This window comes from Rhyacophila brunnea, unplaced genomic scaffold, assembly GCF_057557595.1.
Source record: "Rhyacophila brunnea isolate RB1 unplaced genomic scaffold, BYU_Rbru_1.0 scaffold_12, whole genome shotgun sequence".
Classification (NCBI taxonomy): Eukaryota; Metazoa; Arthropoda; class Insecta; order Trichoptera; family Rhyacophilidae; genus Rhyacophila; species Rhyacophila brunnea.
Genome location: NW_028232774.1, coordinates 23168253 through 23182554, shown reverse-complemented (window position 1 = coordinate 23182554; position 14302 = coordinate 23168253). Strand labels below are relative to the sequence as shown.

At 33.5% G+C, this 14302-nt stretch overlaps 2 protein-coding genes across 2 annotated transcripts in view; one reads left to right on the top strand and one right to left on the bottom strand.

Moving 5' to 3' along the window:
• LOC147077928 (protein Rae1-like) overlaps nucleotides 1-8716 on the top strand; it is a 31442-nt gene extending 22726 nt beyond the window's left edge. Inside the window, exons 5-10 of the mRNA XM_085961000.1 lie at nucleotides 58-153; nucleotides 1182-1253; nucleotides 2595-2754; nucleotides 3172-3287; nucleotides 4321-4527; nucleotides 5763-8716. Of these exons, the coding sequence (XP_085817126.1) occupies nucleotides 58-153; nucleotides 1182-1253; nucleotides 2595-2754; nucleotides 3172-3287; nucleotides 4321-4527; nucleotides 5763-5849 (738 nt within the window). The 3' untranslated portion in view covers nucleotides 5850-8716. The remainder of the gene's footprint in view (nucleotides 1-57; nucleotides 154-1181; nucleotides 1254-2594; nucleotides 2755-3171; nucleotides 3288-4320; nucleotides 4528-5762) is intronic.
• Nucleotides 8717-9915: 1199 nt separating this feature from the next.
• ND-B12 (NADH dehydrogenase [ubiquinone] 1 beta subcomplex subunit 3) lies at nucleotides 9916-13443 on the bottom strand. Its single transcript, XM_085961001.1, has 3 exons — nucleotides 13381-13443; nucleotides 12392-12531; nucleotides 9916-10377 (listed from the first exon to the last, which is right to left on the bottom strand). Exons 2-3 carry the CDS (start codon nucleotides 12526-12528, stop codon nucleotides 10212-10214), a joined length of 303 nt encoding a protein of 100 aa, XP_085817127.1. The 5' UTR covers nucleotides 12529-12531; nucleotides 13381-13443; the 3' UTR covers nucleotides 9916-10211.
• Nucleotides 13444-14302: the final 859 nt, after the last annotated feature.

Genomic DNA, 14302 nt, shown 5'->3' with positions numbered 1-14302 from the left:
TAGTATTAATCTTCTGTAAGTGTTACATATTAATAATGGAGATTGTTGTTTTGACAGGTTGCTGCTCATGATGGACCTGTAAAAACATGCCATTGGATCAAAGGTGCAAACTACACATGCCTTATGACAGGCTCCTGGGATAAAACATTAAAGGTAATTTGTTTATAAGTCATATATATTCTTATACGAGTCACATATTACATATTTTTTATTTTGTTACCTACTTGATAAAACCAATTGAAACATAAATACCTCCTTCTTTTCTGATCTGTTTAATTGGTTTGGCTAACTTTAGAAGGCTTCTTAAGCGCGAACCAAATTGAGGTGCATGTCGCGGACTATCATGTGACGTCACAGTAAGCTGTCGCTACGGGAAAAAAGTGTTTAATGTCGTTGTTCTTGGTGCTTAAAATGTTATCAGACTGATGTTCCCATCCCGTAGCACATTTTGAATCTTTAAACGAACATTGTCAGTTGGCAAAATCTGCCGAAATCACTAAGACAACAATGAGGTAGCCTCACGTTGAACTGCACTGCATCAACACCTGCATGACGTTTTGAACGTTTCTATCATATTCCACATGCCTACTTCGAATGTTATGTCAAAATCACGTTTTTTTGTTTTTAGCGGTTGGCACTATGTATTTTCGATAAGAATGTTGTCTATTATCTATTGCCTGCAGGTTGGGTTCTGTTCAAAATATTATCTATGAATGTCATGCCGCAAGTATTTTAACGTGCACACATGTAGTAACTGTTAAAATCAGTTGAAATTAGCATGAATAATTAATAATAATTCAAATTACTAATACATTATAGTAGGCACTCTTCATCAGTGTCATTCTTCAGTGAATTTACAGAGATGGTGATGTTTCAAAATATTCTGCAAAATGATCAAACCATAGACTAAATTTGTAGCCGCGACAGCGTGACAGTAGGCGACATGCACCTCAATTTGATTCGCGCTTTAACCTACTTTCATTTTTCTTCATTTTGGTGTCATGTAAACATAATTACGTAATTATTATTGTTTTCTTGAATTTTATTTTGTCTGAAAAGATAATGCTACAATTTACAGACTGCTAATATTGAAAATAGTGAATTATTTCATCAAAGTTAATCCACAGTTCAAAATAAATAAATTCTGTAATTACCTAGCTAACTTTTGTGTTTTGTTTCAGTTCTGGGACACTAGGACACCCAACCCAATTATGACAATCAGTTTGCCTGACAAGTGTTACAGTGCCGATGTGGTAAGCACATTTCCATCAATAGACAGCTTATAATAAACATATGCGTATTGTGTGCATTGATTCACCATATAAAATAAGCTTTTAGCTAAATTCGCATAACTTTGATGCATGCGTATGTTATATAATTGTTGACGTTTCATAAGGCAATCGGAGCCGCTCCTTGGTCGACCTGTAGCGAATCTATTCAAAAATATGTAAGCAATTGAATAGGGTGTCACCATGCATACTTAATATTTAGAATGCGAGATGGCACTCTTGAATTAAAAACAGGAAACTATTAAACTACATCTAACTTCATCCAGAACAGATACTAATTACTTAGTTGTCATACTAAAAGCATTCGACACTATGTTACTGGAGTTAAAATCCTTTCCTAAATCTGTATAGTGCAATGATAACACTGAGTAAAACAAGAATAATTCGAATTATCTTCATATATATATATATACCTACCTGTTCTCATGACCGGCTACCCATCTTCGTACAAGTAAATATACAAGAATTAATGTGGGATTGTTTGGCTCCAAAGATCAGCCAAGCATCCCCAGACCTCATTAGTGGTACGCAGCCTATAGTAGTTATGGAACGGTTGCAGCCAATGAGGTTTTATATTGCTAAGGTGCAAGTCAGTCAAATTAAAAGTTAGCTCAGTACGATTTTGTCAATATATTTTTTTGCTACACTATTGCTGGAGGCCAGTGCAGTGAAAAAATTTCTATCCTCATTGGTTGTCTTTAAAAGAAATTACAAGGGAATGGAATGGGAAGGCTGATATGATGTTGCACAATCTACTATGAAGGGGAAAGTAACGATTTGGATGAAAGAAGACTTTTGACAGATTATGATCTGATTTCTATTTATAATATCTCTTCTAATATATATCAAAAAGTACTGTACTCATATGAAGGAACAATGATGTACAGTAAAACCTCATTAGTAAGAACACTGATAATTCGAAATTTGCCATGATTTGAAATTTTCCCGAAAAAAAAGTCCCTTGAACATTATTTTCATATAAAAGGTATGGCTTTAATTCAAATTTCGTAATTCGAAATGATTTCAGAGTCCTGGCGTATAAAAATATTCAATAAATCGTAATAAAGTACACCATTTCACGAGCCAATCATTGAAAATTGTGACAGACTTTTCTTAAAACATCAAAAATTACTTATTTTATGAAAGTAATAAAAATAATCCTGACATTTTATGACCCAATTCGGTAGGCACATCTATGATCGGAAACGAAATTAATGAAAATCAAAAAAAAAAAAATTCGGTCCCATGGAATTCGTATTAACGAGGTTTTACTGTATTATTTTTTATTTTATTTTTAAATTTGAGGTTTACCCGATGGCCGCGGTATGCACTGCAGGACGAGCTATAGTTGTATACAATATACAGGAAGTAAACGCTCGGGAATACAAAAGAATGGACTCACCGCTTAAATTTCAGCTTCGGACTATTGCAATTTTTAAGGATAAAGTTTCTAAACAACCAACAGGTAAAAACATACTTACCTATATAACCTAACATAGCAATGTCGCTTTTAGCGATTGCAAGTGTTGCCGTTTTTAAAATTCCAATTTTCTGTAAATTCTGAAATTCTTTCAAATTTACATACTTACAATAATCAAAGTATGATCACTGTACAATATAAATTCAATAATTATAAATAATTAGTAGTGATTGGTTGATTGGTTTATCAGTGGTTTATTTGAATAAATGTACAAACAGCTGATAGTGTCCTTAACATTGAGAACAATAGTACTTGAATTGCAAGTATTTCAACACTACATCAGTTGACGAATACATGTAAAAAAATTCAAACTGGTTTTAATAATTTTAATACTATAAATATTGCATAAACACTCGGTACTCGGCTTTACGTCTTTTTTAATAAGAATGATTTCTTTTGCAGGTTTTGCTTTGGGCAGTGTGGAGGGTAGAGTCGCAATACAATATGTCAATCCTGTAAATCCAAAGGACAATTTTACCTTCAAATGTCACAGATCCAGCGAAGTGAATCCTTCACAGGTCAGTAAAAACAATGTTGAAACCAAAGATACATAAAAAAAACTTCTAGGTATAGAGATAGAACCTAAATATATATAATTGAAGCAAAAAAAGGACCTCTGGTATACTAATTATTTTAGAAACTCCACTATAATTTCAGATATACCCAATTAGTTAATAACATGCATGATTCTATGTGCAGATATTGCCAAAAAATGGTCACTATCGCCGAAAATGTATTGCCTTGTCCTGCACAGCACCCCTCCTGCCGAAATTTACATAATAATATAATGTGGCATGTTGTAAGTAATCCACTATTACTGAAATTTTAAGGATTGAATAGTAATATGATAATTACATAATTTAGAATTTTTCCATTAATCTTTTTATTTACATTTTCTCATCTATCCTGTTGTATCAAGTGTCAACTGATACTTAATATATATAAAGCTATCAAACATCTGCAACTACATACATATACTACATAGGGGCTAAGACACACGGTTCTGCAAGCTGCGGCGTTGACACGGACACTAGGTCGGCCAGATGCGCATTGCATTGTCTATTCTATACACACAAGGCGGCTATCAAGTTTATCATATTTATACATATATTGAGGTATTATAATTGTTACAATAAGTTAGCCGTCTAAGCTCTATCTCATTCTAAAAGTTAACACTGCCAAGAGGGGCTGTTGCAACATTGCACTTTTTGACAGTTTAGACGATTAACTTATTGTATCAATTAACCGCTTCAATACATAAATATGATAAACTACCGTCGATAGCTGCCTTCTGTATAGAATAGACCCACTGGTCGGGCCTAGTATCCATATCAATGCGGTTTGCAGCACCGTATGTCTTAGCCCTAAGAAATTCAAAGTATTTACTTAAAACACTTGGTATGTTATGTTACTTTAAGAATGGATGTGTGACACTACCCCTGAATGTCTTACTGTGTCTTATAAAGAAAGCACAAATGCAGCCATTTTCTAATTTTGATATTCAAAAGTACTATCAAACGAATGCTTTGAGGTGATAATATCTTTTTCCAGGATATATACGCAGTGAATGACATAGCTTTCCACCCGGAGCATGGAACACTAGCCACAGTCGGATCGGATGGAACATTCTCATTTTGGGATAAGGATGCTCGCACCAAGCTTAAATCGTCCGAGCAGATGGAACAGAGTTTGACTAAATGCGCCTTCAATAGCACCGGACAGATCTTTGCCTATGCAGTCAGCTACGATTGGTCCAAAGTAAGTTATTCTTTCATCAATGATGCTACTGCATGTTCGTAAGCACAGATACACCATTTCTTCCGGTATGCAAGTGGGCGGCATTAATTTGTATATTGTCAATGGTAGCTGTTGACACATTGCTGTCATTGTATGATGCTATTTGATAAGTTCAGACAGGTTAGTAGATAATCGGTAAATGTCAAAATATTCTATGCGGTGTAGTTCATATTTCTTCTATAGGTTCGCCATTATCGTTCAACTGCGAATGCGCACTCACCATGCAAGAACCAATTGAGCCCATATCCGGAAAACAAGCGTTATCACGAAAACGCTGTTTTTTGGTAAATCGGTTTAAATTACACAGCATACACCTATGCACGCACTTACCAAATATTACTTTGATATTCTAACAATAGGTGGCAGTAGACATTCCAAACTGAGCATGCGTTGCACGCTTTTTATCCGTATTCCATAATATCTATGCTGTACACGACATACAGTCCAACCAACTTATCTGAATACAGTAGAACCTCGTTAACCCATAGGCGTCCAACTTTCCGAAACACAAATTGGTCATTCAATAATAATAATAATACGAATTCCACGGGACCGAAAATCGGGAAAAAATTCAAATTACAAATTATGAAATGGGGGAAAAATATTAAAATTAAAAAAAAAAAATTTGATTTTCATCAATATTGTTTACAATCATAGATGTGCCTACCAAATTTCCGGTTCCATGTCATAAAATGTCAGGAATATTTTTATTACCTTAAAATAAGTAATTTATGATGTTTTAAGAACAGTCTGTCACAATTTACAATGACTGGCTCATGAAATGGTGTACTTTATTACGATTTATTGGATATTTTTATATGCCAGGACTATATATCTATCTTAGGACTATCGTAAAATTTAACGAGGTTATCGCGCGACATGTTGCCAGTGTGGGCCCGGTATACGACTGAGGGTACTTTATGGAATTTTAAATTATATTATTATAAAAGTCTACCAGAATTTTGTAAACTTGCATCGGGTTTCGCCTTTCGGTAACTTTTGGCTATATACATTCTCTATAAATATACCCAGAAGATGCCGAAAGACATTACTCGGGACCAATAAAAAGATTAAAGCACAAAATTGAAAAACATTACAATATTACAAAATTCAGATAAATTTGAATGATTAATTTAATAAAAGCATTTTTAAATCTACACATCAATATTCCTATGTTCCGATTGCCTATGTTTCAGGGCCACGAACACTACAACACAACGAAAAAGAACTTGATATTCCTGAGACCCTGTTATGAAGAATTGAAACCGAAGTCATCTTCATAAATTATATCGTCGTTTATCTGTTAAAACCTCCGATGTGACAAAATTGAAATTTTACAGGAGAGTGAAAAAATTACTTTATAAGCACAAAAATGAAGATAGACTTCCAATTTTTTTTTGTGAATCTGATTAGCTTCATTTATCTAAATAACAAGTCATTGATGTTTTAATTTATATTTTTGGTAATAAAATTAAAGTTGTTACATTGGAGATATCGTTTGTTCTTAAAAATAACACATTTGAGGTATTTACATAGAAAAGGTATTTTATTGAATAATCTGTTTCAATCTTTAAATTTGTTGTTTTTTATGATTATCTGTGAATTTTCAAAATTAAAAGTATTTAAATTTAAAGTTGGTATTTAAAAAAAGAATTTCACCTGTTAATCTTAAATTGAAATCAATTAAAACAATCTACGCAAAAAAAAAACATAACTATTAATTAATAAGTAATTATTTTCTTTTATCTTGGTGGGGTATAGCATCATAAAAGGGATGGTGGTCTTTTTCAATAACTGATTTCATTTCCTGTAGGTGTTTGAATTTTTCGTTAGAGATTAGGAGCTGGAACTTATATAGACTTTCACTGTAAGCCATCCTATTTTGGTTTTCGCGGCGACTTGATAATATCTCCCAATTTTCAGAGAAATCTAATTTGAAATACATGCTACCATTAGGCAAATATTTTATCTGCCTAATGTCAACAACTACTGGATCAACTACTTTTTTGTCTGGTCTAATTGATGAGAAATTTGATGGTATATCATATTTCTTGAAGAAATTATAATCTAAATTTTGAATGCAATACGGATGTTTCTGACATGCCATTCGCATTCATTCATGCAATATAGTCGGAAGGTGAGTTAATTGGTGGATAAAAAAAAATTTCAAGAGCTAAATGTACTGAGTATGGCTCCATCATGGTATGTCCTTTTTCTAAATATAGTTGGATGGTTATATTATTTTCTTTTGCAAAGTCAGTTAGAGCACTGGACAAGGTCTTATTTCTATTCTGATAGTCGCATTCATCCGAAATTAATACAACTATTTTAAAATTCATTTTGTCAAGTAGTCTATCAGACATGAACTAAACTCTACTACTAACACTACTAATACCACCATTAGCTTCATGCTGTACGTAGAGGTCGACTTTATCGTTTTTAAGAGAGTATATCATGAAATTGTGGACCTGCAACTTCATTTTATAATAACACTGGGAAGCTAACGACTTGGGACATGTCAAAATGCATTGCAATTCCATTGTGAAGACCAACCGTTCATCACTAACACTATCTTTGAATGCTTTTTTGGCAATTCTCCCAGCTCCTTTCTTCTCTCGGTGGGCATCGTAGATATCCTTGGGAACATTTGATTTGCTAAAACCAACACAAATATTACACTAATCTTTACAAGGCTTATGAATTGCATTTTTGTCTTTTCATGATATTCTTGAAGTGTTTTAAATATGTTTGTTGCTTCCCATTTTCTGTGCAGCTTTGTATGTTCATTTTGTACATGTGGCTTTTAGAAGTAAATGAATAATTATATTACATAGTTCAAACTTGATGATGCTCTACAATAACGTGAAAGGATTTTTGGTGTTAAAGTTAGCCAAGCCTTCACATCTTCTAAGAGTGTATCTCTATTCTTTGATCGTCTATTTGATATATGTTTGCCGAGACAATCATCAAAGTCTTCATTTGAATTTGTTACTTTATTATTTTTTTCCTTAACCCAACGTTTGAGGCTACCCTCTCCCAAGGATAATGTGTTAAGGAATAACAATCTACAAACTTTTATGCGGTTACCTTCTATGCCCTTCAATAAATAATCACGTCCCTCTGGCTTTTTAGAAGGCTTGTTTTGAAGGATAGTTTGACTGGTTTGTCTTCTTCGGCGGACAGATCTTGTTTGAACTAAAAACGAACATTATCTTTAAATTCTAAAACAAATCGAAGATAAATTTTCTATCTTCTGATAATTTACCATATGAATTATGTGAGTTTTATGTTTACATCCATCTCCCTTTAATACATTTTGCAGGCCTTAAGATATTTTGGGTAATGACTTTAATTTCTATTGTTTTATAACCTACGTATTCTTTTCCTCTTTCTTTGCAATTTTGCTTTTTTTCTTGTTTCACTTATGGATAATTTTTTACGCTTATCAAACAGTAGTGCAATATCTCCGAAGTGCATAGATATATAACAGGTAGTGGGGGGACTCATAATCTTCGACTGTTTGTAATAGCTCTGATGTGACGATTTTAACATCATAATAAGACATGTTAGGTTTCTATTTTCGATTATATTTTAATTTATGTGCTATAAGGAACATTGGAGGTTTTACCAAACCATGCGGTTGAAGTAATATGAAGAAACAGAAAATGTAAAAATATCATTTTGACAAAATTGTCACATCGGAGGTTTTAATAGCTCAACGACGATATGTATAAAACAAAGTTGATATATTTTAAAGAACTGAGAGTAACATTTGTTTATTTATTGATATTGCTCATTTTTTACAAATACATATCTTGAGTTTAAGCTGCGTGCTGATATAACCACAAGAGACATGGTTTTTTTCCCATTGATGCCATGCCAGCTGGCTCCCACGCTTCCTTTGAGGGAGGTGTATACGGAGTGTGGCAGGATCAAACGCGACAGCTAGACATTGTAGTGGGCGGAGGCCTTCAGTCAACTATGTTTCAATTTCACCTTATGGTTTTCTTTTTCTTTATCCTTTGAAAGTTTCGTATATTTTTTTATCTATTAGATAATATTATTATGCGAGTTCTTATAAAACTAAAAAATATTTACTGTATTAGCCCTAATATATTTTGAACAAAGATTGGGAGAAAACTTTTCATACAAATAAAAAAAATGATTTATGATATATTTACCTTCCCATAAAATGCCACTTTTCACTTTATGGATTCCGCTTCTCGAAGGGCTTGTTTACACAGATCACTAATCATTAGTGCAAGTAGTGATTACTAATGATTAGCACTATGCCTGTGTACCTTTATTAATCCTTCCATTTCTACATTTCTAGATAATAACATTTTATTTATTGTCTGTTACTCATTTCGTTAAATCTTCATGGAGAAAAGAAAACAGACCAATGGCAGGAAAACGCAACTGCGAGCAGACACGTCATCCAAATGCATTTGACCTCGATCAAAGTATCATGATTATTAAAGGTCCTTTTAAACGTTAGTTCTGTTGTCCGTTCAGTCGAGGTTTCCGTTTTAGTCTGTTTAATTTTGAAACAGCAGTGTATTTAGATGATCAGTTTAGTTATCCGTCTCAGTTGACAGTTCAGTTGGGAAACGGCGATGTATATTTACGTATTTTTTATCCACTAAAATTATTATTTTTATAAAACTATATAAACATATTGGTTGTTATAATATAGTACCTATATTTGAAGAAATGATATTTTAATTGAAATTAAAAAAGCAGTTTGAAAAATACGGCAATGTTGTAAATCACACGTCAATAACTGGTAACTCTAAAAACGGATACGAAAACTGATGGACAGTCCATCCCATTTCGTCTCCGTTTTGGTTTCAGTCGGCCCCTTCCGTTTTGCATTTACAGTAAAACCTCGTTAATACGAATTCCATGGGACCGAAAATCGAAAAAAAATTCGAATTACGAAATGTATGGGGGAAATATATCAATAAAAATATATTTTCTGATTTTCATTAATTTCGTTTCTGATCATGGATGTGCCTACAAAATTTTCGATACAATTCTTTCAAATTAAAATCTGTGCTAATACCATGTTTCATTAATCCATAAATTGAAGTTACAGAGTAGCTAGAATTATAGAAAAAAAAAATATTTTTCTAATTTGTCAACACAATTGTTTGGCATTGGTTCTTTAATAAAAATATGTGAAAATCCAATAAACAATCAATAATTAAGATCAATTAATAATAGCATGAATACTTTTCATGAAAAAAACATCACATATTTGGGCTTATCAGTATATCCTAAAAACAGTCATTAAAATATATTTATGTACAAATAACATTGTAATAAATAAAAAGATAAAAACTATCAACAAATTCTTTTATTTTACTAAGTATGGTTTTTTTATTTGCGTTAACATTTTTATTTCAGTTAATATGCACACCTTACAATAAAACTGACAGGCATACAATATATAAATCGCTGTTAATTTTCAAAATATAACATACACTATTATCGAGTGACCCTGGCTACATCGTGAAAGTATATTCAATGATGTGTACACATTAAAAATGCAAGTAGTGCAAAGTAATAGTATTTTAATTCAGCTAAATAATTAAATTACATACACAATTTATATATTATATTATTATGTTTACAATATATATTCAGTGGTGACCGTGACCCTCGTCTTTATCTTTTGTTAATTCTCCGTATCCTATGGTGAGGCCAAACAGGACGAATCCCGGAACAAAGCCCCTAAATAAGAACCTCAGTCCATTCTGAAGGGCCGATTGCGGGAACTGCTTTGGGTCAAACCTCCATGCCTCATTTCTGAAACAATTGTAATTAGTAAATTTAAACTTTGCCATATTAAATGGACAGTATGTAAAATAAAGGGGCCCATACAAACTGAGTTGGATAAATACGGATGAGTGGTTGAAAAATTAAGTTACCTATAATGAAATAAGGGTCAATATGCAAATCTGCATTCATTTAAATTTGTACCATTATTGCTATATTATGTTATCTAAGACTCAACTTGTCCGTTTCATAGTTGAAATTTTGTATGGTATCCTGTATATTGATGGTTCATTATTTTCACAATGAACATGGGAGAAGATCGTAATATTCCAGATACGGAAATCACATTGTACCTATGCAACGTCAAGATTTATCTAAAGTATAAAGGTCTGACCAGACTAAACGGAATTGAACCACAGAATCGTATGCAGTTATCACATTATAATGCACGTCGCATACTGTCACAGTAAGCTGCCACTACAAGAAAAAAGTGTGCAATGTCATTTTTCTTGGTGTTCAAAATGTTATCAGACTGACGCTCCCATTCCGCAGCACACTTTGAACCTTATCCGTTAGCAAAATCACCAGAACAACAATGAGAACGCCCGCAGACTTAATGAACGTTTTATTATCATTTTCTACATGGCTACACATTTTCGATTCATGTCAAAATCGCGTGTTTTTTGTTTTTAGCGCTTGGCATTATGTATATTCTATAAGAATGTTGTCTATTATCTACTCTGCAGGTTGTGTTCTGTCATTGCCAACTCAAGTAGAAACCCAATATATTCACAACGACTGGTCCTACCTTTTCCACCCCTCCTGCTGTTCTCTATGGATGACCTGTCATTGTTCTATACTATATAGAGTGCTCATACTGACGCGTCTGTCGTGTTCACACAGGGAATGGTTTGATTTGGATAGATGAGTTGCATGATAAATAATACGCTAGCATTAAATGCTACATATTTTTTAGATCGATATTATCACCGGTTGTTGTGTGAAGGACTAGTCTGACAGATAGCTGATAAATAACAGGAATGTATAGTACCTATTCATAAATAACACTGATAGTTAATATACTTGATTTGAGAATTTTTTATAATTAGATTCGAAACGAGAAAGGGCTAATCAATATGTCAAGCAATCTGGGATCTGATTTTGACAGCTGAATAGTAGACCACTCGTTTGTGCAAAAAGATATGCTCAGGCTTTATTAATCTAAAGATGGGGCTGGTTCTGTTCAAAATATTATCTATAGATGCAATATCATAAGTAATTTTAACGTACGCACACGTAGAAACTGTAAAAAATTAATTGAAATTAGCATGAATAATAATTCAAAATACTAATATATTAGAGTAGGCACTCTCCATCATTGAATTTATAGAGATAGTGATCGTTCAAAATATTCTGCAGAATGACGAAACCATAGCTTAAATTTTTCGCCGTGACAGCATGACTACGCGACGTGCATCATAATGTATTTGAACCTTGACCCACTTCCCCAAGTTACCGGCGACATTAGCTGCAGATTTACAAAATTACCGTCAACTAAGCGTCTAATTCAGTGCTATGTAACGATTTCAGAGCGTACATGCAAACCGAATATGGATGCAGTACAAATTCTTTCCATATAAATTTTTATTAAGTATAAAATTATCTAAATTATGTACATAGTTCCAACACAACAACCCAAGAAATATTTATTTCGTAATACCATGTCTTCTGAACAAGAAAAAATAAGAGTGAAAATAATATAAATACTTTATTTTCGAACATGACTAGATAATAAACACCAGAAATGTGCAAGTTAAACAGCCACTGGAGTGGAAACAAATAGAGACGCAGTGGTTTTGTGTTTTGGAAGCACCACTCCACAGTTGAGCGGTGTTTTCAAAAATAACACAGTGAGAATGCAATGATAACAATGATTTATCTGTTTCTGTAAATCCACTCATTGTGTATAACAAGACAAGCACATGCATCGACTCTATATCATGACATAGATCTATTAATGTTGATTGGTGTGAATCTTATATACCTCAGCCACGGATCGCGGAGACCCTTCTTTTCTAAAGCCTCTTTCACCGCCATCAGTCGAGGAATATTTTCCACTTTATAAATGGACGCATCGGGAATTTTCAACGTGGGTGCGTGGTGATCGTGGCCGCCTCCCATTTTCTGTAAAGACAAAAAAGCTACGGTAACAATTGTCAAACGGCATTGGACTTACATATTATTATATACACATTATTGAGTTGCAATCCTAAAACTCCGTGCGCATGTGTTGCTGGCAGTACATATTATCGTGGCCATAACAAGAAAATGAAAATGTAAACGTGACTGTATATATGGATCAAAAAGTTTAGCGGCTTCTTTAGTTGCAACTTGCAAGGATAGCGTACAGTAGAAATATAGTGGTGAATTTCACAGCCTGTCATATAGCACAACACAACAGCTAAAGCTTGAAGAATGAGATTGGCGAGACAATCAGTACTTTTGTGTGTAAATAGTTATTATTGCGACAATTTAATTTACACACTATTGGTACCCATGTGTACAGACCATTCGATTGTCATTCATACTGTCGGCATATTGATTAAAGGTGGCTATTTGAAATTTGCGACCCCAGAATAATGCTATAACGATAGATTCAAATTCTTTAGCACTTATCGCCATCTATTGATTTGAAATAAATATTGGTTTGTTTCTTATAAGAAATTAAGTTATTATAAGACAAATATGAAATAAGTTGACTATCATCGTCTTATTGACTTTTGTAGGCATAGCGGATTATCACTAATTGATCTGTTTATTAGTAAATCACCAGCACCATATTTTTTCTTGTATACCTCAATGTTGGTGTTGGGCTGTCATGAGAATATTACATAATTATATTTAAAAACAATACGAACAAACTAATTATCTCAATAAAAAAGAGAATGCCCCTTTCTTAGGATTCAACAAGTACGCTAACGATTGATTTGTCAGGTAAGACAAGAGTAGATTGCAGAATAATATTATCCAAACCTTATTATTTTTCTTGTCTTCTGTCAGTCGAGAGTTTTCACCAACGTGAAGATACTTACAATTGCTAACAACATTGACAACCGAGGAGGACAAAATTATTTTATAATTTTCCAAAATGGCAATACTAATATAAAACAAGTTCTGTTGCAAACCGTACTATAATTATAGTACGTTTGTACTATAGTTTTGATTCAGCATCCCGTAGTTCCACGTATATCTACACCTCGTGGATGGTATTAATTTAGTGGCCTTCCAGTATTTTGAGCCATCCGTAACGGGGCGTTTTACGTGGGAGAAGTCGTGCGAAGCGATGAGCGGCACGCGCAACTCAAACATATAACCGTGTGTGAAAATGTTCGTAAACAGTCTTTTTTTGGTTGTACGTTTATACGTTTGGAGTTGCGCGCGACGTAGCTCACGGAAGACGAGCCGTAACACGTGGCCAAGCCATATCTAACGTACAAAGGACGAGAATTTGCATGGTTCGCTTTCTTATTTCCTCGTTACTCGAAACCGCCGCCATAAAGCATAATATGTTTTCAAAGTTCAGTATAGCATAATAATACGAGGTGTCATAATATCTAGTTATTGAGCCCTGAGTAAAGCGGTAGCGGCAGACTGCAAGAATGGAACACGCAGCTTTTGGTTTTAACGAATACAGCCGTAAATGCCAGACATTTCATTTGGATATTGAGCTTTCTTTGAAGAATATCATCATCATTCCGCCAACATTCTCGTTGTTTTGCCGTCCCCGGGAAAATCTGAATCGGGTTATGAGTTTGACGTACAATAATGTAATACGATTTTTCAAATGTCATTAATATTAAATTGAAGGATTATTTTTATTCTTTCGAAAATAATTGCTTGATATAATTATAATAAAACCTCTATGATGAAAATAATCTAAATTGAACGAAGCCCA

Excerpts from the sequence above, each read along its gene's own strand:
- ND-B12 (XM_085961001.1), bottom strand. The coding sequence starts at position 12,528 with ATGGGAGGCGGCCACGATCACCACGCACCCACGTTGAAAATTCCCGAT. Across the intron at positions 10,378-12,391 it reads CTCCGCGATCCGTGGCTGAG|AAATGAGGCATGGAGGTTTG; the intron begins GTATATAAGATT and ends CAATTGTTTCAG.